General features: G+C 36.9%; 1 protein-coding gene across 22 annotated transcripts in view; it reads right to left on the bottom strand.

Annotated features, from left to right (window-relative positions):
* DLG2 (discs large MAGUK scaffold protein 2) overlaps positions 1-22,565 on the bottom strand; it is a 1,649,366-nt gene that overhangs the window by 919,012 nt on the left and 707,789 nt on the right. For 2 of the 22 annotated variants that reach the window (XM_055122512.1, XM_055122510.1), the window contains exon 1: positions 14,980-15,369. The exons of 10 other annotated variants lie outside the window; for them this stretch is intronic. In XM_055122512.1, coding sequence (XP_054978487.1) covers positions 14,980-15,288 — 309 coding nt within the window. In that variant the 5' untranslated portion in view covers positions 15,289-15,369. Of the gene's footprint in view, positions 1-14,979; positions 15,395-22,565 lie in introns of those variants that run through there. 10 more of the 22 variants (XM_055122520.1, XM_055122519.1, XM_055122501.1 and 7 more) reach the window with 10 other exon arrangements.

Here is a 22,565-nt window from a genome sequence, read left to right on the forward strand (position 1 = left end):
CATCAGAAAATCAAGTACCTTAGAATCAGCTTAATTAAAGAAGACAAGGACCTATACAAAGAAAATTACAAAACACTACTTCAAGAAATAAAAAAGGACACTAGGAAATGGAGACACATGGATGGCATCACTTTCCCCAACTTCAAACTGTACTGCAAAACAGTAGTAATTAAAACAGTATGGTATTGGACTAGAAACAGACCCACAGACCAATGGAATAGAATTGAATATTTTGTCACAGCCTTGAAAATATATAATCACTCAATTTTTGATAAAGGAGCAAGAAATGTGAAGTAAAACAAGGAAACCTCTTCAACAAGTGGTGCTGAGAAAACTCAACAGCTACCTGCAAAAAAAAAAAAATGAACTCTGACCCCTGTCTAATGCCAGGCACAAAAGTCAGATAAAAGTGGATTAAAGACCTCAAAATCAGATTTGAATCCATAAGGTACATAGAGAAAAATGTAGGCAGAACTCTCCATGACATTGAAGCTAAAGGCATCTTTAAGAATGAAACACCACTGACCAAGCAAATGGAAACAAATATAAAAACATGGGACTACATTAAACTAAGAAGCTTCTGCACCTCAAAACAAATAGTGACCAAAATACAGAGAGACCATGGAATAGAAAAGAATATTTACCAAATACCCACCTGATAAGGGGTTAATATCCAGGATATACAAGACACTAGTAAAATTGTACAAAAAAAAAAAAAAACACTCCAACCCCATCAAAAAATGGGGAGAAGAAATAAACAGAAGCTTCCTCACAAAAGAGATACAAGTGACCAGTGACCAAAGACACGTGAAAAGAAAATGCTACATCGCTAATCATCAGGGAGATGCAAATCAAAACAACGAGATATTATCTCATACCACAGAGAATGGCAAAAGTTAAAAAGAACAACCTGTGCTGGCGCAGATGTGGGGAGAAAAGTACTCTCTTTCATTGTTGGTGGGGATGCCGACTGGTCCAGCCTTTTTGAAAAACAATATGGGCATTCCTTAAAAAAAATTGAAATTGAGCTTCTGTATGCTAGACTCTTAAGAAATAATTTCTCTTAAAATTCCCAGCTTCTTTGCATTCAGTCCACTGAAGAAGGTGCTCCTCCTAGAGGAGGAAAGTGACATAGCAGTGTGGGGGATTGGTTTTGCATTCCTAGAGAATGGGCTGAGGGTGCACCATTTTGATAAGAAGACTTTTGGTGGTGTTGATGGACCCTGAGGTGCAAAGGATCAAAACAAAGTATGCATGCCAGTCCTTTGAGCAATCTCTGATTATAATCATATTTAAAATTTTATTTTAATGATTTTAAAATCTGAGTTCTTTCTCCAAAATAAGGGCCTATAAATACAATACATATCACATATTGCTCCATGTGTGATAGTAATTTATCACATTCAACTTTAATTTGTATATTGTTTTCCTCCTGCTTCATTTAATCTGATGAGGAACACTTATAAGAAAATGGTGCTACCTCAAAAGACACAGTGACATAAAGACAATCTACAGAACAGAGAAGGATATTCACCCAATACCTATCTGATAAGAGGTTGATATCAAGGATTTACCAGGTACTGGTTGAACTCTACAAAAAGAAAAAACTCAACCCCATCGAAAAATAGATATGGGGTGATGAAATGAAGACAAGAAATCCAAATGGCCAAAAAGAACATGAAAAAATGCTCTCCATCATTAATCATCAGGAGATGCAGATCAAAACAACAATGAGATACCACCTCACACCACAGAGACTGGCCCATATCCAAAAGAACAAAAGCAAACGGTGTTGGCATGGATGTGGGGAGAAAGGGACTCTTCTTCACTGCTGGTGGGAATGCTGACTGGTTTAGCCATTTTGGAAAACAATATGGATGATTCTCAAAAAATTAGAAATTGAGCTCCCATTTGACCCTGAAATACCACTTCTGGAAATATATCCCAGAGATGCAAAAAAGTACAGTAGAATTGACATCTGCATTTTTATGTTCATTGCAGCACTGTTTACAATAGCCAGAATCTGGAAAAAACCCGAGTGCCTGAGAACAGATGACTGGTTAAAGAAACTTTGGTACATCTATACAATGGAATACTATGCAGCTGATAAAAAAGACAAAGTCATGAAATTTTCATATAAGTGGAGCAACATAGAAAGTATCATGTTAAGTGAAATGAGTCAGAAAGAGAGGGACAGACATAGAAAGATTGCACTCTTTTTTGGAATATAAAGTAACAGAATGGGAGACTAACACCCAAGAAGTGTAGAGATAAGTACCAGGAGGATTACTCCACAGCTTAGAAACTGACCTCACATGCTGGAGGAAAAGACAGCTTAGCTAGAGAAGGGACCACCAAGTAAAGTGTGCTAGGAGGGTCCACTCGGGATGGAAGATGCTGACTGAAAGTAGACTATAGACTGAATGCTGGCCACTCAATACCTCTATTGCAAAACACAACACCCAAAAGGAGAGAGAGAGCAAAAGGAAATGCCCTGCCACAGAGGCAGGGTGGGGTGGAAGGGATGGGGTGGGGGTGGTGGGAGGGATGCTGGGACCATTGGTGGTGGAAAATGGGCACTGGTGGAGGGATGGGTACTCAATCATTATATGACTGAAACGCAAGCACGAAAGGTTGTAAGTCTATAAGTGTACCTCATGGTGATTGACTAATAAAAATTTATGAAAAAAAAGTATCTAGAGATGCTGTATCACTGTTGTCCCATTGTTCATTGATTTGCTCGAGCGTGCACCAGTAACGTCTCCATTGTGACACCTGTTTTTACTGTTTTAGGCATATGGAATATGCCATGGGGAGCTTGCCAAGCTCTGCCGTGTGGGCTTGCAGCTCAGTATCTTGCGGGCTCTTGGAGAGGAACAGAGGAATCAAACCCGGGTTGGCCACGTGCAAGGAAAACGCCCTACCCTCTGTGCTATCACTCCAGCCCCTAGATATGCTACAAGTATTAAATTTAAATGCTGGCATCAGCACTCTAACACTGCTGCTTTTGGGGTATGGAGGTGAAAGGCTCACAGCAGTGCTCCAGAGGCCTTGAGACTCAGCAGTGGTTCTGGACCAATAGGGCCAAGGGTTTAACACAGGGTGTGAGGATGTGTTGCTGCTCTGTGCTTGCAGTTCTGGGGCTCCAAAGCTGCATCCAGCAATCTTCAGGGGAACACGTGCTGCCCAGACACAGAGTATGGCAGGCAGGCACCCTGCTCACTGCTATCTCTCCTAGCCCTGTAAAGTGCTTTGCCCTTTTATTAGGAGGAGAGGGAGGAGGGTCCCAATCAGGTACCAGGGCTGCTGCTAGAGATAAGTTGACCTAGCACTGTGGGTCTGAAGGTCACAACGGTGGACCTGCTGTGCTGTAGGCCAAGGCAGTCACAGGCCATGGAGCCTAGTGGCAGGGACATAGCAAGCCCCAAAGTCCTGCAGGCCAGACCTGTGCGCCAGGCCTTCCAGCTCTTTCCCCACCCAAAGATGTGTTATTTAAGGGGCAAAATTCTGTGCTATAATTCAAATAGAGAAAATATTTCCTCAGAATATTTACCTCCTCAATTAATTAATTGATTTAGTGTTTTAGCACCCAAGAGTGCTCAAGATCCTTTCCGTCTCTCTCCTCTGGAGTGAGCCCTCACAGTGCTCAGGGGTTCGTGTACAGTGTAAAGGATCAGAACATGCAAGCCAAGTGTCTTAGCTCAGGTTTTCTCTCTCTCTCTCTCTCTCTCTCTCTCTCTCTCTCTCTCTCTCTCTCTCTCTCTCTCTGGACCTCCTTTCTCAACTGAATCAGTTAAATATATTTTCACCTTCCAGCTTCCTTGTGGTCCATACGACATCCAATGTACTCAGAAAATTTTTGATCTATGCCATCAGATACTGCTATCTAGCTTACCTTTTACTTTGTCACTCAATTCAATCTTGCTCATTTTATTATGAAACAAGGTAGTTTGGTTCTTTTCCTTTCAAACATCAGATAACAATTATGCAGATAAATAGCAATCTGAGAGACAGAGGTTAAGAACTAACCCTTGTGAAGAGAGTTATGAACTAAGAGAGAATAGAGCCAGCTGTGCCTCTGACTTGCAGACAGCTAATCCCTGGCTCTGCATGTACCATGATGATGCCTAGGCTCATAGTCATAAGGAAGCCCTGATCATGGTAGGTAAGCAGAACCAGAGCCTGGGAACATTGGTGGAGGAAAGTTGACACTGGTGATAGAATTTCTGTTGAAATATTGTACACCTGAATCTCAACTATGAGTAACTGAAAATTACAGTGCCTCAAAATTTAATTTAGAAATGTTTGTACTTACCTATAGTCTCTGTCTTCTATTCATCCATGCATTGATCTATCCATCCACCCCTCCATGCTTCCTGACCACTACCCAGCCAACAAATTACACATGTACTAAACCATCCTACATACGACCATTGTGCTAGGTATTATAAGATAGACTAACACAGTTATTTTAATAAAATAAGACCTATTTTATTAAATGTTATTTTATTAAAATGTTATTTTAACAAAATAACATTAAGAAATAAAAGTAAATTAAAACAGCATGAAAATGTTGGCCTATGAAACTTTAGATGTTTTGTTTGTTTACAAAGAAAAATGACAATAGCAGCACTTTATGCACTCCTGGAAAGGAGGACTTTAAATTTATAATATTTATTTAGAGGTGACTTGGCAATTTAGCTTGGTAAAAATCAATCTCTTATTTTCCATTATATCCCTACTGATTAAATTCTTGGGCTTGTGAAACTATTTTAAAATTATTACAAGCCTTAAAAATTTGATCTTAATTTAATCATTCTTTTGAGGGCAGATGCAGACTCACTGAGCAATGCTCCAGTGTCTTGAGCACTCACTGTGTTATTCAGCCAGTCAGGCCTGATAGTTCAATGCTTAGGGCCTTGTGAAATTACTAATGCTTATCTGAAAAGAATCATGAAAAAATGTCGTCAAATATCCCTGTGTGCAATGTTATTTATATTAATAAAATATATTACAAGTAAACACCCAACAACATACAATTTGGCTGATCCTGGAATATTTAGCAGTCACTTGAAAATTATCAATAACAAAATGATTTTCTAACTTAGTAAAATGTTTACAATATGACATTAATTCAGCAAATTTAGTTTTATATTCTTAAGTACTCAACTATATTCATGTAAGCAAATTTTATAGTTAACTGTGTGTGCTTTATTAATAAAAATGTACTGCATATATATTCAAATACAAAGAGACTAAAATTGAACCAAAATATTAACTGGCTAACTAGATTAAATTTTGGCTAAAGTTTGAGTTTTGAAAGCAACTTAAGCTCATAAATTTTTAACATAAAATGCATTATTATACGCTAAAAAGAAAATTATTTTTAAAACTATATTAATTTTCATTTTTAAATTGAGAAGATTTACACCTATAAAATTCATCATAACTTTATATTTAAAGGCCTTGAAACTGAAAACCAGAACACTCATTGCAAGCATCTTTTTCTTAGTTTTATTAACCCTAAAGCTGCTTTAAAATTTTAAGTTTTCATCCAACCCCATCAGAAAATGGGGTGAGGAAGTGAACAGAAACTTTCCCAAGGAAGAGATACGAATGGCCAAAAGGCACATGAAAAAGTGCTCTACATCACTAATCATCAGGGAGATGCAGATCAGAACAACAATAAGATACCACCTCACATCACAGAGACTAGCACACATCCAAAAGAACAAAAGCAACCGCTGTTGGAGAGGATGTGGGGAGAAAGGGACCCTTCTACACTGCTGGTGGGAATGCCGACTGGTTCAGCCCTTTTGGAAAACAATATGGATGATTCTCAAAAAATTAGAAATTGAGCTCCCATTTGACCAAGCAATACCACTCCTGGGAATATATCCCAGAGAAGCAAAAAAGTATAGTCGAAATGACATCTGCACTTATATGTTCATCGCAGCACTGTTTACAATAGCCAGAATCTGGAAAAAACCCGAGTGCCCTAAAACAGATGACTGGTTGAAGAAACTTTGGTACATCTATACAATGGAATACTATGCAGCTGTTAGAAAAAAGGAGGTCATGAGTTTTGCATGTAAGTGGATCAGCATGGAAAGTATCATGCTAAGTGAAATGAGTCAGAAAGAGAGAGACAGACATAGAAAGATTGCACTCATCTGTGGAATATAGAATAACAGAGTAGGAGACTAACACCCAAGAATAGTAGAAATAAGTACCAGGAGGCTGACTCCATGGCTTGGAGGCTGGCCTCACATTCTGGGGAGAGGGCAACTCAGAGAAGGAATCACCCATGTAGGGAAAGGGTGATGCGGGCTGAATGTGGGCTAGAGACTGAACACAGTGGCCACTCAACACCTTTATTGTAAACCACAGCACCTAATTAGAGAGAGAGAACAAAAGGGAATACCCTGCCACAGTGGCGGGGTGGGGTGTGGGGAGATGGGATTGGGTAGGGTAGGAGGGATGCTGGGTTTACTGGTGGTGGAGAATGGGTACTGGTGAAGGGATGGGTTTTCGAACTTTGTATGAGGGAAACAAGAGCACAATGATGAGTAAATCTATAACTGTACCCTCACGGTGATTCACTAATTAAAAATAAATAAAGGAAAAAAAATAAATAAAATTTTAAGTTTTCATGGTCCCCTGATCACCACCAAAAGTGGATCCGAAATGCAAGCCAGAAGTAAGTCTTGAAAACAGATGGGTGTACCCCTCCACCCAAAGAAAAAAGAATAATAAGTAAATAAGTTTTGGGTTTGATCCTTGATTCCACTTATGTTCCCTGAGCACCACCCAGAGTGACACCTGAGCACAGAGCCAGAAGTAAGCCCTGAGCACTGCTAGGTATAGTCCCCAAAAATATACTACTGCAAAAAACAAAAGAAACACTTTTTCAATTGTCTCTTGAGCTGTCTGGAGGATAACTCAAGAGACAGCACCATTAGCTTTCCACATACTCAGCACTGAGTTAGATCCCAGCATCGCCTTGTGTGAACCAAGTGGTCCAATTACTCAGACCCTGTAGAGGGATGCTTTAGCAAGTCTGAGCACCAATCCTTGAGTGCAAAGCCAGGTGATGACCCTAAGCATAGCAGGGTTTGCACAATCCAAAACAAACAAACAAAAAAAATAAATACACAAATTAATATATTGACAATTTTGGTTACATTGCTATTACATAGACCTACTAAGAGAATAGAAGATGCCACTGTTAAATTTAAGGGACTTGCATGAATAATAACCACAATAAAATTGAAAACTGATTCAACACACTCTATAAATAAAACACTCTCTTCTACCATTCATTCAGAAATTAAGAATAATGATTGATTGGCAGGGTACTGGGAAACAAGTGCAAATAAACAATTCGTTCCCTAAAGGAATTCAACTTAGTGGAACAGAGATACACTTGTCAATGAGTGTAATTTCCTGATTGTGTAAATTGTGCAAGGTAACTAGAGCAACAGTCATACTATGATAGTCACTGATGAAGCTGAGAAATCTTGGTCCAAGTACTTAAGTCCGTAATGATGCCATAAGAATGGCCTCTGCAAGGTGATTGGACAAGTAGCCTATGTAACTTAGAATGTACCCTGGTGAGATGAGAAGCATTTTACTGTAATCAGGAAGACTGAGAAGAAAACAACTATCCACAGGAAAACTCCTTCTGGGCCTAGAGGGCAATAAAAGTGCTGGGGATCAAATCCAGACCAGCCATGTACAAGAAAAGTATCTTACCCAATGTACTATCTCTCTGAACCCTTTTAAAACTTTCTTTGTATGCACTTTCTCTTGCCTGCATGCCTGGCCGTCTTCCCCGGGGCCCCCTTGGAGGGGATGGGCTCCAGCTTTCCTCCCCGCCCCAAGCAGAGCTCCTGGCGGCTGAAGACCACTGGAACCTAGCCACAGCCATGCTCGAGGCCCCTCTCCACACATTCGGACAGGCCTCATGCATGAAGGTACCGGCAGAGGAACCCAGATATGTGTAATACCAGCCAACATCCAGAGACTTAAAAGCAAGCTCCCAGAAGCGATATCTTATAAGTGATATCTTGTAGGCTACTTCTCCCTTTGGGAGAAACTGGCAAGCTTCTGAGAGTTTGCTGCCCACTTGGGACAGCCTTGCAAGCTTCCCATGGTGTATTCATATGCTAAATCCAGTAACAAGCTGGATCCCATTCCCCTGACCCTGCAAGAGCCTCCAGTGTGACATCTTTGGGAGGGCCTAGTTGAGAGAGACTTTTAAAATCTCAGGGAAAGGACGAATGGAGAGGTTACTGAGCCAGCTCAAGAAATCGACGATTAATGGGATTTTGTGATTCGTAATTGTATGCATATAGTACAAATGGGATTTTATTGACTTATACAAGTGATAAAATATTCATCAATGTTCTTTTTTCTGAAGATCCTAAAAATAGGAACAAAATAGTCTTAGTAATGGAGTATGCAAGAACTTAAAGCAGGTTGAATTTTAACTGAAAGCTATGCTTTACTTGATTTAGTTGGGAGGGAAGCTGGACACATGTCACAGTACTCATAATAGTATCAAATATCTAAAACTGTAGTTCTCAACATTTAGAGACCAAACCAAACATTTCTATTGTGGAATAAAATGTACAATACAATACAAATGCCTTCAAGGTGTCGCTATGTGATGTCTTTTGTTTAGTTTTGCTTTGTTATTTGGTCTACACTCAGCTGTGCTCTGGGCTTACCCAGATCACTTTTGGTGATTATTGGGCGGTTATATAGTTTCTGGGCTCAAACTCAGGTAAACTCCACACCAAGCAAGGCCCTACTCTGGGTTCTATCTTTCTCCCAGGCCTGACATATGATGTCTTAACTAAAGTAACGGATTAAAGGAAGTTCATTACTTTATATTAAAGAATAAGTTTTAAATTTGGTCATCTGAGAGCCGAATTATATGAGACAATGTAATGATGTAGTCAAACGCTGCGTATACTTAGATTGGGTAAATTTAGGTGTAATAAAGATATGATATACCATACAAGAAGCATTTGATAGGAAGAGTGAAAATAGCAGACATATGATATATCCGAGATATAATTTAGTACTTCAAGAAGTAATAAGAGAATATTTGCATTTGCCAAGAGTGCAAATAAAATAAAAAGTAGAAAACCTCGTACCACTCTTAACCTTAATTAGAGAAAACAGGCCATTATGTTTGCTTTTGTTGTTTTTAAGCCACCTGGTTCAAGTCAGGGCTTATTCCTGCCTCTGTGCCAAGGAATCGTTGCTGGTAGTGTTCAGTGAACTTCAGGCCATTCCCAGGATTGCACCAGAGTCAGCTCCATGCAAGGCAAGTGATTAACCCCTGTACTACCAATCTATCTCCTAGCAGGCTGTTTAGGAAGCCAACCAATTCAGAGTTCCTGAGACAAGAAGAATGAGGCAAATTCTGGATACTGCTATGGCCTACCTCTCTTTTCAAATATTTGAAGCACTTCAATCTCTTTTTTGTAGATTTTTTGTTAAAGAGAAGTAAGGAAACTTCTGGAGGTTTTCTATTTTCCAGCGTAGTTGAACATTTCTTTTCTATAATATGTGTTAAAATATAAAGAGAGTTAGGCATCTATTTAAAACTTTTTCTGCCCTTATAGATTGTGTCACCATGCACAAGTTACTATTACCTTCATCTGTACAATGAAATGGGAATTAAAATACCACTCTTGGAGATGTTAAATAAAAGAAGATGCACAATACAAAGAACCGAGCTCAGGGTTCCGTATATTGTGAATATTATTAGTGCCAAACAAACCTATTGTCACTTTTGCTCTTTCATGCCCCAACTCTACACTCTCTTGGTCCTACTCTGTGGGTTTTGTGTGGTGATGTCAGCAGCCAGAATAGAGGTGCAAGTGTCTCCATGTCTCTGACCAAAGGATTCTCTGGACTTCAATCCCTTTGGGAACCCCTTATTCTCTTCTAGTTTCTCTTGTCTATGGGAAGCTGTTTCCCCCTATAATGAAATGCATTATTATTATTGCTGTTGTTATTTCAGTAAGAGGCTTTCTGGACAAAATATGTGACAGTAGTCACATAGTTAAAAAACAGGCTGTTCAATCCTTATGGCTGGCCACAAACTGAACTCAAGATTTCTGTCTAAGGTAACTACTTCCTGGGACTGAAAGATTCTTTGCTTAAATTGCTGCAGCTGCTGTTTCTGGAGGAGTTGCTAAAGGAGTGGTTAGAATAGATTCACAGAGTTTGACTCTCTACTTCAAAAGGAATACAGTTGTTCTTGCAGAATGTTTCTGAGAAAGTCTAATATTTATACTCCTGAATACAAGCTTTAGGGGATGCTACTTCAGCAGTACAATTTTATTTTATGTGGGTTTTGTTTTGTTTTGTTTGTGTGCACCATTGTAAATCTCAGAAACCTTGAAGGACAAAATGTCACCTCATCATCATGTGGTACTGTGCCAGATGTTTCTGGACAGTTGCCTAGCCTAACTTTCATTGTTATAAATAAGACATCACAAAATTAAATGAACAAACCATAAATTCTAATGAAGGATCACAATACTGGCAAGTACTTTGATGGATACGTTTTTCTCATTCAAAACATAATTTGAATATCATTCATGATAACAAATATCATTTATTAAACAGTGCCTACATTCTAAGTGCCGTGCTGGGTTCTTTTTAGAAGATATTTTCTATTCTTATTACATATTTTTACAATGTTATTTTACTATCCCAGAGAAGACAAATTAATCTGAAAGAGATTAAAAGAATGAAGTAACACCAATCTAGTAAATTTAAATTTAGGATTGTGTGGCTCTAAAGCATAAATGCTCCCCAAATGCTTCTCATCAATGAAGGCTGTCAATTATCAGAAAAATAAAATGTAGAGGAGATAAATAAATAGTTAATTTAGAGAAAATTGTTTTTGTTAAAAAAGAGAAACTGAGACTTTGCAGGCTCACTGACCAATTAACCTTAAACATCAAGAATGGCAGAGTAAACTCAAATTCTGCAGTGACTTAATGCTGTGATAATTTAGTGGAGCACTACTCTGGTTGACCACCTCACTATGGCTAAGCCTCATCCGCTGTGTCTAAAGTCTCAACCCTTATCTCTTGATGAACCGGCCCTCCAATGCTCAGTATTCTGTGCAAACAGAATTATAAGCAGGTACAAGGTTGTTAAATTAACTGCTGTCTTGGTTATTTTGTCCTTCAAAATGTATCTTTCCTTGGAAATGTATATATATATGTATATATATATATATTAAGAGCCAATTAAATTCAATCCAACTATCACTGCAATAAAAGAATAGTGATACAATTCTCTTCTATTCCCAGTCAAGTGTAATGACTTTTTAGAAAACAAGATAATAATAATCAACTTTTATTGTGAACATATAATTTATTTACATCATTATTTATACTACAAGTGTTAATTGACTACTAATGTAAGCTTGTGCTAATTTATTTAATGCATCATGGGAACCATTTCTGCCCATACTTCAGAGTTAGGTACCATTGTTAAGCTTCTTTTATAAAACATGAAATATAATGAGATGTGATATATAAATATATATTTGTTTATTTGTTTTTTGGAGGGGCATACTTAGCAAAGTTCAGAGTTTACTTCTGACTCTGTGCTCAGGGATCCCCCCTGACAGGGTTGCAGTATCCTTATGTAGTCCTGGGGATTGAACTCATGTTGATCACAGGAAAGGGAAACACCTTAACCACTATACTGTCTCTCTGGCCCTAAAAATAAAATTTTCAAGTATCTTGCTCTCTTTCTTTTCTGTGGACCTACATTCTACTTACTGTGGAATTCACAACACTGTGGAACTGTGTTACACTTCAATCTGTGAATCTTGATGATAGAATTCTTCCTATATAACACTGCAGGCAGGCAAGTTCATTGTGCACAGTGGAGCTACTTTGTTTACTATGATATCCACAGGGCATTGCTGGGTCATTTGAAAGGCATTAAGGAAACTACAATTGAATAAGCAAATGAAGAATAAAAAAAATAAATGCTTAGAACTCTGGTCTCTGAGTTTCCACTGTTCTGCGCTGCCTCCATGACCCACCCCCTTGCATCAATCTGTATTAGGGAGAAATCCACATAGCAATGATGGACATGTTTCTTGTTCCCAAGGTCAGCCCTATTATCTTAAATATGCATCCTAGAACTGACTTCTAGACTCTATAATTTTCCATTTTCTTACCTATTATTATGGTCATATTAATTCTACAGATCCATGTGGAATAAAGACTTATTTGAGAAGGAGCAGAAGCTGGTTTTCACTCTTGCTGAGGAACAACATAATGACAGAGTCCTGTTAGTACACAGCACCCCAAATAACAGGAGTTTGGCAAAGAGTCTTGGGAGGAAGTCAAGTCATTACTCTAGCCCTTTATTATAGCAGCCGGAAATCACAGTGCTGATTTCTACGTAACAGCAAATATCTGCAAGGGCAGAATCCCAGCTCCCAGACACTTACCAGACCTCAGGCACACTCTGTCCCATATGTGATTTTCTAAGATAATGCACTCTCCTTTTTGTTTATCAAAAATTCTAATGTTAAGTATCATTTACCTTCAACCTTTGTTTCATGGGATAATATTTCATGAGATAATTAATTAAAAGGGATAAAATAGTATAAAATTTTAAAATATCTTTAGTTTTTTATTCATTAATTGATACATTTACACAGAGATGTACAAGCCCTACTGTTTTGTGATAATATATATGTAGGTATATTACACTTAAGCATGTATATTATAGATATTTGATAAACAGTAGATGCATATGAAACATTTAAAGATGTAAATATGCATATATTCACATACATATGATAACATTTTTAACACTGTCCAAAAGTAAAGCAATTATCATATATGTAAACTATTCTTTGTGAAACAATGTAATCAATTTCAATTTAAGAAAATAATATAGAACTTAAATTTCATTTATGTGTATGTATATGCATGCATGTGAGCATATAACTATAGTCATATATGCAAGTAGTTAGAACTAGAGATATTTAAATACATGTGTCTTATACATGTGAACAAATAGGTACAAAATAAAAATATGTAAGGGGTAAAGGAATGGCATGAAGAGGAGTAATTCAACTAGTGTAGCACTTTTGTAGGTTTGAAATTGTTAATGAGCAGAAGAATCAAGTGACAGAAAAGTGATGCAACATTGAAGACCCTAAATTATATGCAGTTTTGGTTCTAATATCTGGGGTTCACTGTTCTTTCCAATAATAAAGTGCATGTAAATAGGAGAGAAAATGTATAGAAAAATACAAATAATGGTAGATGTGACTGCCTCAACTAGAAGCCTTCTCATGTCACTGGTTCTTTAATTGTTAATGTAGAGAGTCTATTAGAATCTTAGTCTATTAGAACACTAAATAGATGGCTATAAATTTAAGAAAATCAGGAAAAAAAAAGTTTCCCTTAGTTAAAAAAAAAGTGCACCAAAATTTGAGACCACGATTATTGAAATGAAGTCTTAGAGATTTGGGGAAATAAAAATTTATGAAATATGTTTAGTGCATATTGATTAAAATAATCATAATTGGGCATTTTAAAATTTATACTCAGCAAAAACCACATAATCTAGATACGCTTGTTTACCTATATGATCCTTAAAAATTTATCATTATCATCAATAGACATTAAACACAGGTATTTGTTAAGGAACTTATAGACACTTCAAAATTTCCTAGGTTATTTCATTTGAAATTCATGTTGAAATGAAAAGAAAACTGAGTTTACTAATTTCCACTTTCATTTTGAGCTGTGAAAGTTTAATACCAAATTGACAGTATAATAGTAATTACATTCGGATACCAGTATGTTTGTGAACCAGCATTCACACATATGGCAAATGTATAGCTATATTGTTATGATCTAGTGATATATAATGCTCTTGGAAGTACTTTTTAAAGGCTAATATTAAAATCAGCCTTCTCCTTATACTTCTATTGTTATACCTAAATATAATAATATTTAATTTATGATGGACTTTCATCTCTCAGTTATTCTAAACTCATATTGAAATCCAGAATTTTCTGAAATTTAAACTTTACTCATTTTAATGCATATGCAATATAGCCATTGTTTTATAACTATGACAGTGATTACAAATGTATTTTATATGCATTTAATAGTAATTACAGAAAGTTGTTGTCCTACTCCAATGGAGGAAGCAAAAATATATTCAATTTAATTTCTGGTAAAAAGATAATAGTTTGAGCACAAATAACCTAGGACTTGTATGTAGGGAATCTGAAATAAATGCATTATAGGAGAGCTATCATTTTTGATAAAACAATCTTATTGCTTCTAAATGAATAAATAAAATGCTTCATTATGTTATTCTAGATGTAATCATCCTCTGGCCCATTCCAAATGATCTTTTCTTCATAAATAAGTTATTTACTATAAGCATATTTTTTGTCTCTATTACTGAAAGCTGATACAGTATTATGAGTAAAATTAGAATAGCATATTACAAATCACATATACCATAGCTGAAGTATATATATGTTAAATAGAGATTGAAAGCATCTTCTAAAAGTTCATTCTCTTTCTTACCAAAACACACGAGCTTAGGCAGAGTAGAAAAGTTCACAGTAACTAAAAGTCTAAGTGAGGCTAAAAGGCTCTGGTGCAGAAGAGCAAACCATCTGAGACACAGAGAAATTGAACTTGAGAGAGAGGCGCCGTAAGCCACTGAGCATAGCATCCCTGGACTTGCAGAAGACCCCATGGGTGAGACCCCACAAACACACACCTGTGCAAAGGACAGGGTGCTCGGCCCTGCACTTTGCAAACAGGCACACCCACACAGCAAGGAGGAGGCAGCGAAGTTTCCCAAGCATGCTCAGCTCCTAAAACTCACTCTCTCAATTCCTTTCAGTTCTCAAGGAAAAAGTCACAAGAAAAGACTCAAGCTCACCTGTGCTGGGCTGAACCAACCTTGTGGGCAGGAGCAATGCTCCCCGCAAGTCCCTCTGCCCTTGGTGCTCATCTTATGGGGGCTTTTGCGCACTCCATCCCACAAGGTGACCAGCTTGGTCCTGTTGGAACCTGGGCCCCCAGGTCCTGCGGAGGGCATAGTCTGAGAACTGTACCCAAGCCCCTGAGCGTTCCTCTGCCAGCCACAAGCGCAGTGGGCATCCCTGAGGACTGTGGGCGCACTGCCGCCGGCATCCAGCCCTTCAGGGCCCCGGGCGCAGCTGTGCTGCTTGGTGAGGAAGGCATTCATCCTGCCCTGATGCCTACTCTCTCCTCTGGCAGCCTGCACAGGAATGCTTCCTCCCTCAAACCCTTTTCTTCCAGGCAGTTGTAAAAATCTTTTTTTCTGCTCCCGTGGAGCCCTCAGTATCTTTGACAGCTGCTATAAGCAGAGCATCGTGGGAGCAGCCAAGAGCAGCTCCGCGCAGCATTATCCGCGGGCTGGTAGCTCTTTGTCAATAGATGACTCAACTCACAGAGCAACTTGACAGGATCCCTGCTCTAGGCAGAAGCAATCAATGCTCCACACAGCTGGGCTACAAGACTCTACACAGTGTTACAAACCTTTTTTGGATGGAACCTACAGGAAAGAATATTTTCTGCTATTTGACATTCCAGCTTTTAATTTTTTTCCCCTCTTAGCTAAGTCCCCACACAAAATACAGACCTCAGAGAAAAGATAAAGAAGGGGGGAAAAACACTATCAGACTAAAAGGACCCCTTCTGCCAGAAGAAACATCTAAGCTGAAACAATATAGCATGAGCATTTAAAATGATGGGGAATTTAACTTGCAAAGCAACTTACATTTACAGAATTTTACTTATCTAGGGAGGTATTTGCCAGGATACAGACAAAATCACATGGTAACTAAATCAGAATATCGATACCAACTCTAAAGAACATTCATTCATTTAGAAAAATCACTGAAAACACATCATAGTAGAGTCCTTAAAATTGTGCATTTAATTTGGGTTAATTTTATCTATACTTGACTATTATAAAAATGTTTCTTCACCAGTGCACATATTCTACTGGTGAAGGGATGGGTATTCGAGCATTGTATAACTGAGATTTAAACCTGAAAACTTTGTAACTTTCCACATGGTGACTCAATACAAAAATTAAAATTAAAAAAAAATGTTTCTTTTACAGTATATTATCTCATTAAAATCTAAACATATAATTTTTATGCTATGGATTGTTATTAATTCTCTCTGATTCAAAATGAAAATAATTATCAAGGTCCAAAATGAATGGGTTGGCTTATTTTAAGACAGCATTTTTCCTTACCACAAATTATTCTGTGTAATCTTTTAAACTGTTTTATCACAACAAATGCATTTACCACAGACAAAGCCTGCATTTTGAAGTGAAAGATGTGTGAAATGTTGGCAAACAGTATCATGGTTTCTGAGACAGTTTTCCAATTCTCCCACTAAAAACTGAGTGAAACCTATGCAATTTAAAGCAATTGCCTTCCAAAGAGAACAGGATTGATTTAACATTTAAGTATGATTCCTAAAGTTATATAAAGTATTTTCCGTGAAGAGGGAAGACTAATTAGAAATTTTATTTTATTTGTTTGCATTTTTTACTTGTTTGAAAAATCCAATAATGCAAGTACTCATCACTTATTCCTAAAGAAAAAAAAAACTGGTATGAATCAAAAGTATATTGTCATCTATAGAGCCTCAATCAAAGATGATATAATCTCATGATATTATCCTAACTATGGACTTTCAGATCTACTGCAGATATGCCACTAGATTTACTATTGAGTGGATTGATTGGGTACTTGGCAGTGTCTAATGCCTTAAATATGATGCCTAGGCAAGGTTACTTTTAAGGTAAAGATTATTATATATTTTACATTTCCATGGGACTCCCTGGATAAATCATTATCAGATATAATGTCCCCTCAAAAAGTGGGGAGGCTATTCTCTTTTTGTGTGTCTTCACAATAGGTTCCTTTTCTAACTTCCATGCTCAGGTCACTGCTTGGCTAAGTAGCTTCAGAACTCCTTTGTAAATATGTTTCAATTTAAAATGCAATTCTTAGTTTATTGTTGATCATTCCCCACTCCCTGTCCTCTCTGCCTCCCCCCCCCCCCCCAATACTGAGCCCACTAGCTGGCTAGCATGTAATATACTCAAGAAAGATGCAGTTTGGGGAAGAATAAATAGACTGTTTGGTAGATATATAAGAGAAAGAAAAGTAAAAGAAAAAGCATTTGACTGATACTTCCTGGGAAATAATAAGTAAGTAAGCTTTGTTCCGCATATATCAAATATTGCTTAACCATAGCTGCAGAGCTGGTCTTTAGGTATTATGGACACTTGCCCCAAACAAAAAATAAAATAATCTTATTTTTTTCTAAAATGGAATCAAGACATCAAGATCGTTGTCTGAAAACAGTCAAATGGAGCCAAAGAGATCATTATGTGCTACTTGGGGACGAGGGGAGTGGGATTTGCTGTCTCTCTGTCTATCTCTGTTCTGTGGTTCTGTGTTTTGTCTCTGTTTCACATCTCTGCCCTAAACACTAATACCTACAGCTTAAGAAACAACTTATGGAAGAACATCCAAGTCAAAGACCATTCTAGAGAACTTTAACTTTGTCTGGTGACAAATGATTCACAACTATACAGGAAGATTTTATATGGCATGGCAATTCAACACCATAGAATAAACATATCTGAGAGTGATACTTGTATCTTTTCATTTTTATCTAATACAACAGGTGTTTCTCTAGTCTTTCAGCCATATCTGATTGCTCAAGGGCCCATATATACCTTTAGATAATCAATGATCTCTTCTTTGCCATTTGCTTCCCAAGTGTAAGAATCTCACGTAAGGAGTACATGAGAATCCACTACAATTTTGCAATAGTGTGTGCAGATTGCAGCTAGACAGGAAATTTTCTGGCTGGGAATTACTCAAAGATACTATAAATATTTACAGAGATCTATGAATAGGTTGCTTGGGAAGAGCTATTTCTTCCCATTACAAGGGCAATCAAACTTCTGTTTCAAAAACCTTAGCATGCCATTTCTACAAAATAAATAAATATCATATTTTACATAACTAAGGATATTTGCATCCAAAGATTTTACAGATTTGAAAGAGTCCTTATAATAAAATTTCATTATGCTTATTAGAAAACTATATTGACATTATTCTTTCACAGCAACTATATATAAAATAATTCTAGTTTCCTGTCTTACCTTCTTCCTCAAATTTGTCTTTATTTTTTTCATTTCAAACATGATGAGACATTTGGCTCTCCACGTCTGAGGACAGATCACTTAAACAGATAAATTTGTTTAACTAGCCAACTGTACTCTCAGACAGACCCACTAATTAAAGATAATTCAATTTGATCAACTGTAATTGGACCATTGTAATGACCATAAGTTGACATAAAATTGTGGCCAAATAAGAATTACTGGTATACATGCACACATCCTACTTATCATTTTGACTTAACATGAGCAGATGGAACACGGGGCAGTACTTCTGTAAGACATATCTTACTGACCTCCATCTGACCTGGCATTGAACCCATAGAACAATTGCTAGTTTTAAAGCCTTGCTTTAAAACTAATGTCTTCATTTGTTTAATAAATGTCAAAGATGAATTAGTAAATATTTTGTGCTGCACTATAATATGCAGATTTTTTAACAGATAAATTTCCTTCAGAGGGTGGCTAGATAGTTCAGTGGGTAGGGCGTTTGCCTTTCACGTGGTCAACCAGTGTTTGATTCCCCAGAATCCCATATGGTCCTCCAAGCCTGTCAGGAGTGATACCTGAGCACAGAGCAATGAGTAAGTCCTAAGCATAGCCAATCAGGGTCCATAAACAAAAACAAATTTCCTTTCAGCATCCATTCTATATGAGAAAAAACCATTATTTACAAAAGAAGAATTAAGTGCTTGCTAAAGGGTAGCTACTTAGCAGAAAAATGTTGGCATTCACAAATAACATGAGTCTGGTAAGCAATACTAAAGTACCATAAAGTTTTATACACAACTCTCACAAGGTAATAGGAATATACAACCTATTCTGTGACCAAAAACTTAAAAATGCTATAAACCCTGACAAATTAGTATTTTATAGCCATAATAAACTGTGAAAGAGGCAATCTCCAGATAAAAGCAGATTTATTTTTCAAAATAAGAATAAAGATTTTTGAAGTGTTTTAGACTCTAAAGTTTTCCAAGAATCTAAATTTAATCACAAGTCTTATGAGACAAAAACAATCATGAATTAATGAGGAAGCACAACATATCTATAATGTCTATTTAGGAAGAGATAGTATAGGGGGTTAAGTTGTAAGCTGCTTATTTCTCAGCCATCACACATGAGCCCTTGAATACCACTGGGTCACTCCTGAGCACAGATCCAGGAATAGCCCCTGAACAAGCTGTGTGTGGTCCAGAAAACAAATTAAAAACAAGAAATGCAAACAAAAGTGTTCAGGTAGAATACAGGATCACTAAGATATAAAAAGTTTATAATGTATTATTTTTGCTCTGATCTACTTAGGATTTGGTTGGTATTAATATGAAAGAAAAAATAAATTGGAAACATTTTTTTACAAAATGAAAATTTATTATTTTCTATCGTAGTTAGTTTTACTAGTAGACAAATATCACACCCATGACATTTCCTAGAGATTCTAATGAACACTAATAAAAAAGTAATAAACCTAGGATGAATCCCTGAGCACAGAGCCATGAGCAAGCACTGAGCACCACCAGATATGGTCTTTAAAAATTAATTAACTAATTTTGGCACCAGAGAGAAATTAGAGTGAGTAGAACACTTGTTTTGCATGAGGCTGACCTACGTTCATTTCCCATCATCGCAAAGTCCTCTGGCCTACCAGTCCTCTATCACTCTAACTGGAGTGATCACTGAGTGCAGAACCAGGAGTAAGACTTGTGTGAAGTCAGGTGTAGTCCCATCTCCAAAATGATAATAATCTTTGATAATTTGCATATTTTAGCAATGTGCTAAGTGATGAGCTACATGTATTAGCTATGTGTTTATGTGATAACCTATGCTCCTGCAAGAAATCTATCTTATCATTCAAGTTGAAACTGATTGTGATTTGTCTGTGGGTTTCCAGATCACACCACTCCACCCTACTGCTGTGATATTTATTTGCTTGATTGTATACTGTTTTAATTTTACTCTTTTTCTCAATATCCATGACAACCAGTCTAATGTAAGATAGAATTTTTCAGTAGATTTTAGAACGCAGCTTCTTTTTTTAATTTTCATAAGGTTATTCACATTAATTGATTAAATTCAATATTTCAACACCAATCCCACCACCATTACACCTTCCCACCACCATTATTTCAAATTTTCCCACCACCATTCAAGCCTATCTACTAAAGGCAGATGCTAGATAATTCATTTTCTATTGCTTATTATGAGTATCATGAGAGGTTGTACAGTCATGAAAGCAGCATACGCTTCTGGAATTCTAAGTTTGTAAATGGTTGGGCTCCAGAGACACCTCTGTAGGGAGCTAATCCATTTTGAAGTTCATTTAGGAGTCTGGATCAAGGCTGTTGATGCGCTGAGATGACCCCCGGCGGCAGATCGTGGGTATGACAGGCAGGACCCCAAGCAAGTGGGGACACAAGGAGGGATGCCCTTCTTCGCTGCTGCCATGTATGTGGCTTGGAGTCTTAGTCCTTCAACCCGTGTGCCAGGGTTTTCCTTCTGGAAGCTTGTGGCCATCAGAAAACAGCTTCTTAGTTGATCACTAGCATCTACTCTTACACCAATTCATTCTCAAGCAGTGATTAAAATGATGTCTAAAATGTGAATGTGATAAATCCTAATCTACTTGATGCCTGTTAATAAAGGTTCTTCCTCTGGCACTCTTTAAGCTCACCAAAAATACTCTTTTAAGTGGCTTTAAAGGTCCTTATCCACAGCTTTTAATCTTCTGCTACTTTCACTATTCTCACCAATGCCTCGTCCCTAGGTTTACCCAAAACCACACAGGCTTGATTAGCTGTGTTTGGTCCCTGCCTTGTGGACACTGTTAAGCTTTATTTCCCTCTCTTCCTGGTGAATTTCATCCACATACCCTTCTGATGCCCCTTAACATCTTTGCCAGTAAATATACAACTTAATCTACAAGTTGATGCACTTTCAACACAGCTCCAAACAGTATCTCACAAACCTTACTTCCAGTCAAGATGCCCTCCCTAAACCTCTTCCCTTCAGATATCCAGATATTCGAGATTCTTTCCTGTTTTCCAGAGTTCAACTAAAAGACTCTCTCCAAATTCAATTTTATGGATAATTCCCCATTTCAGCACAGACCCTATGACTCTCCCACTAAATATTAATTTTGCAATTGTACTTTTGTTTTATACCAGGATGAGTGTATTTAAAACAAGAATGATATCACTTGTTTTATGCCCTTCTCCTGACACAGAAAAGAAGATTTCACATTAGGGAAGAATGTCTTTACAATCTTTACAAACACACTCTTTACAATCATGGATACTCTGAATCAAGAAGAAAACAATTACTACATTTTCTTAGTAAAGAAATAAAGGAAAAAAATTATCTTTCAATAACCATTTATCAATCAATATGTAAATTCTGGTGGGGTTCAACTCTCAAAACACATTGACTACTTTTTAATTTAAAGACATTTTACAGTTAAAGCTCTAATATTGAGATTTTTAAATAATTTTGAATAAATCTTTGTGTAAATCTCAAACACTGTATCATTCACAACATGGTCTGAATTAATTTTTCACACGTAACAGACCTGTTTTTTGAACATCATTTGTTGATATGGTTTTCCTTGCTCCATTTTATACTTTTTGCTCCTTTGGCAAATATTTTCTGCCCATATTCTGATGGTCTGTCTCCAGGTTTTCAATTCTATTCCACATTTCTGAGAAGCCATCACCACACTGTTTTGATTACTATAGTTCTATAGTATAATTTAAGGTTAGGCAGAAGAATGTCTCCCAAATTTTTTATTTCTAGGATTTCTTTGATTATTTTACTTTGTTTTCTACTTCATATAAATTTCAGCAGCATTTTATTTGTCTTTTAAAACTATCATAAGTATTTTTTGAAGAACTGCATTTAATCTGTACTTTATGATATGGTTATTGACTGTCATTATTGATAATATTGGTTCTTTCTGTTTATAAAACAGGTGAGGTGTCTCCATTTTTTTTATTTATTTTACCAGAGATATGTATTTGTATTTATCTAAGTCTTTTATATCCTTCAGATGTTTCCCATTGTTTGACACATAATTGTGAAAAGGAATGTTGTTTTAGTTTCTGCATCTTCAATTTCATTGTCGGCATGTAGAAAAGTCTTGTATTTCTGTGCATCGATTGTAGCCTACCACTTTATTGTACAGCTTCATTGTTCTAAGAGCTTTCTTTGAATAATCTTTAAATCTTTTTCTAAATATAATACCATGTCATTTGCAAACGGTGATAGTTTGATTTCTTTTCCAATCTGTT

This window comes from Sorex araneus, chromosome X (genome assembly GCF_027595985.1).
Source record: "Sorex araneus isolate mSorAra2 chromosome X, mSorAra2.pri, whole genome shotgun sequence".
Classification (NCBI taxonomy): domain Eukaryota; kingdom Metazoa; phylum Chordata; class Mammalia; order Eulipotyphla; family Soricidae; genus Sorex; species Sorex araneus.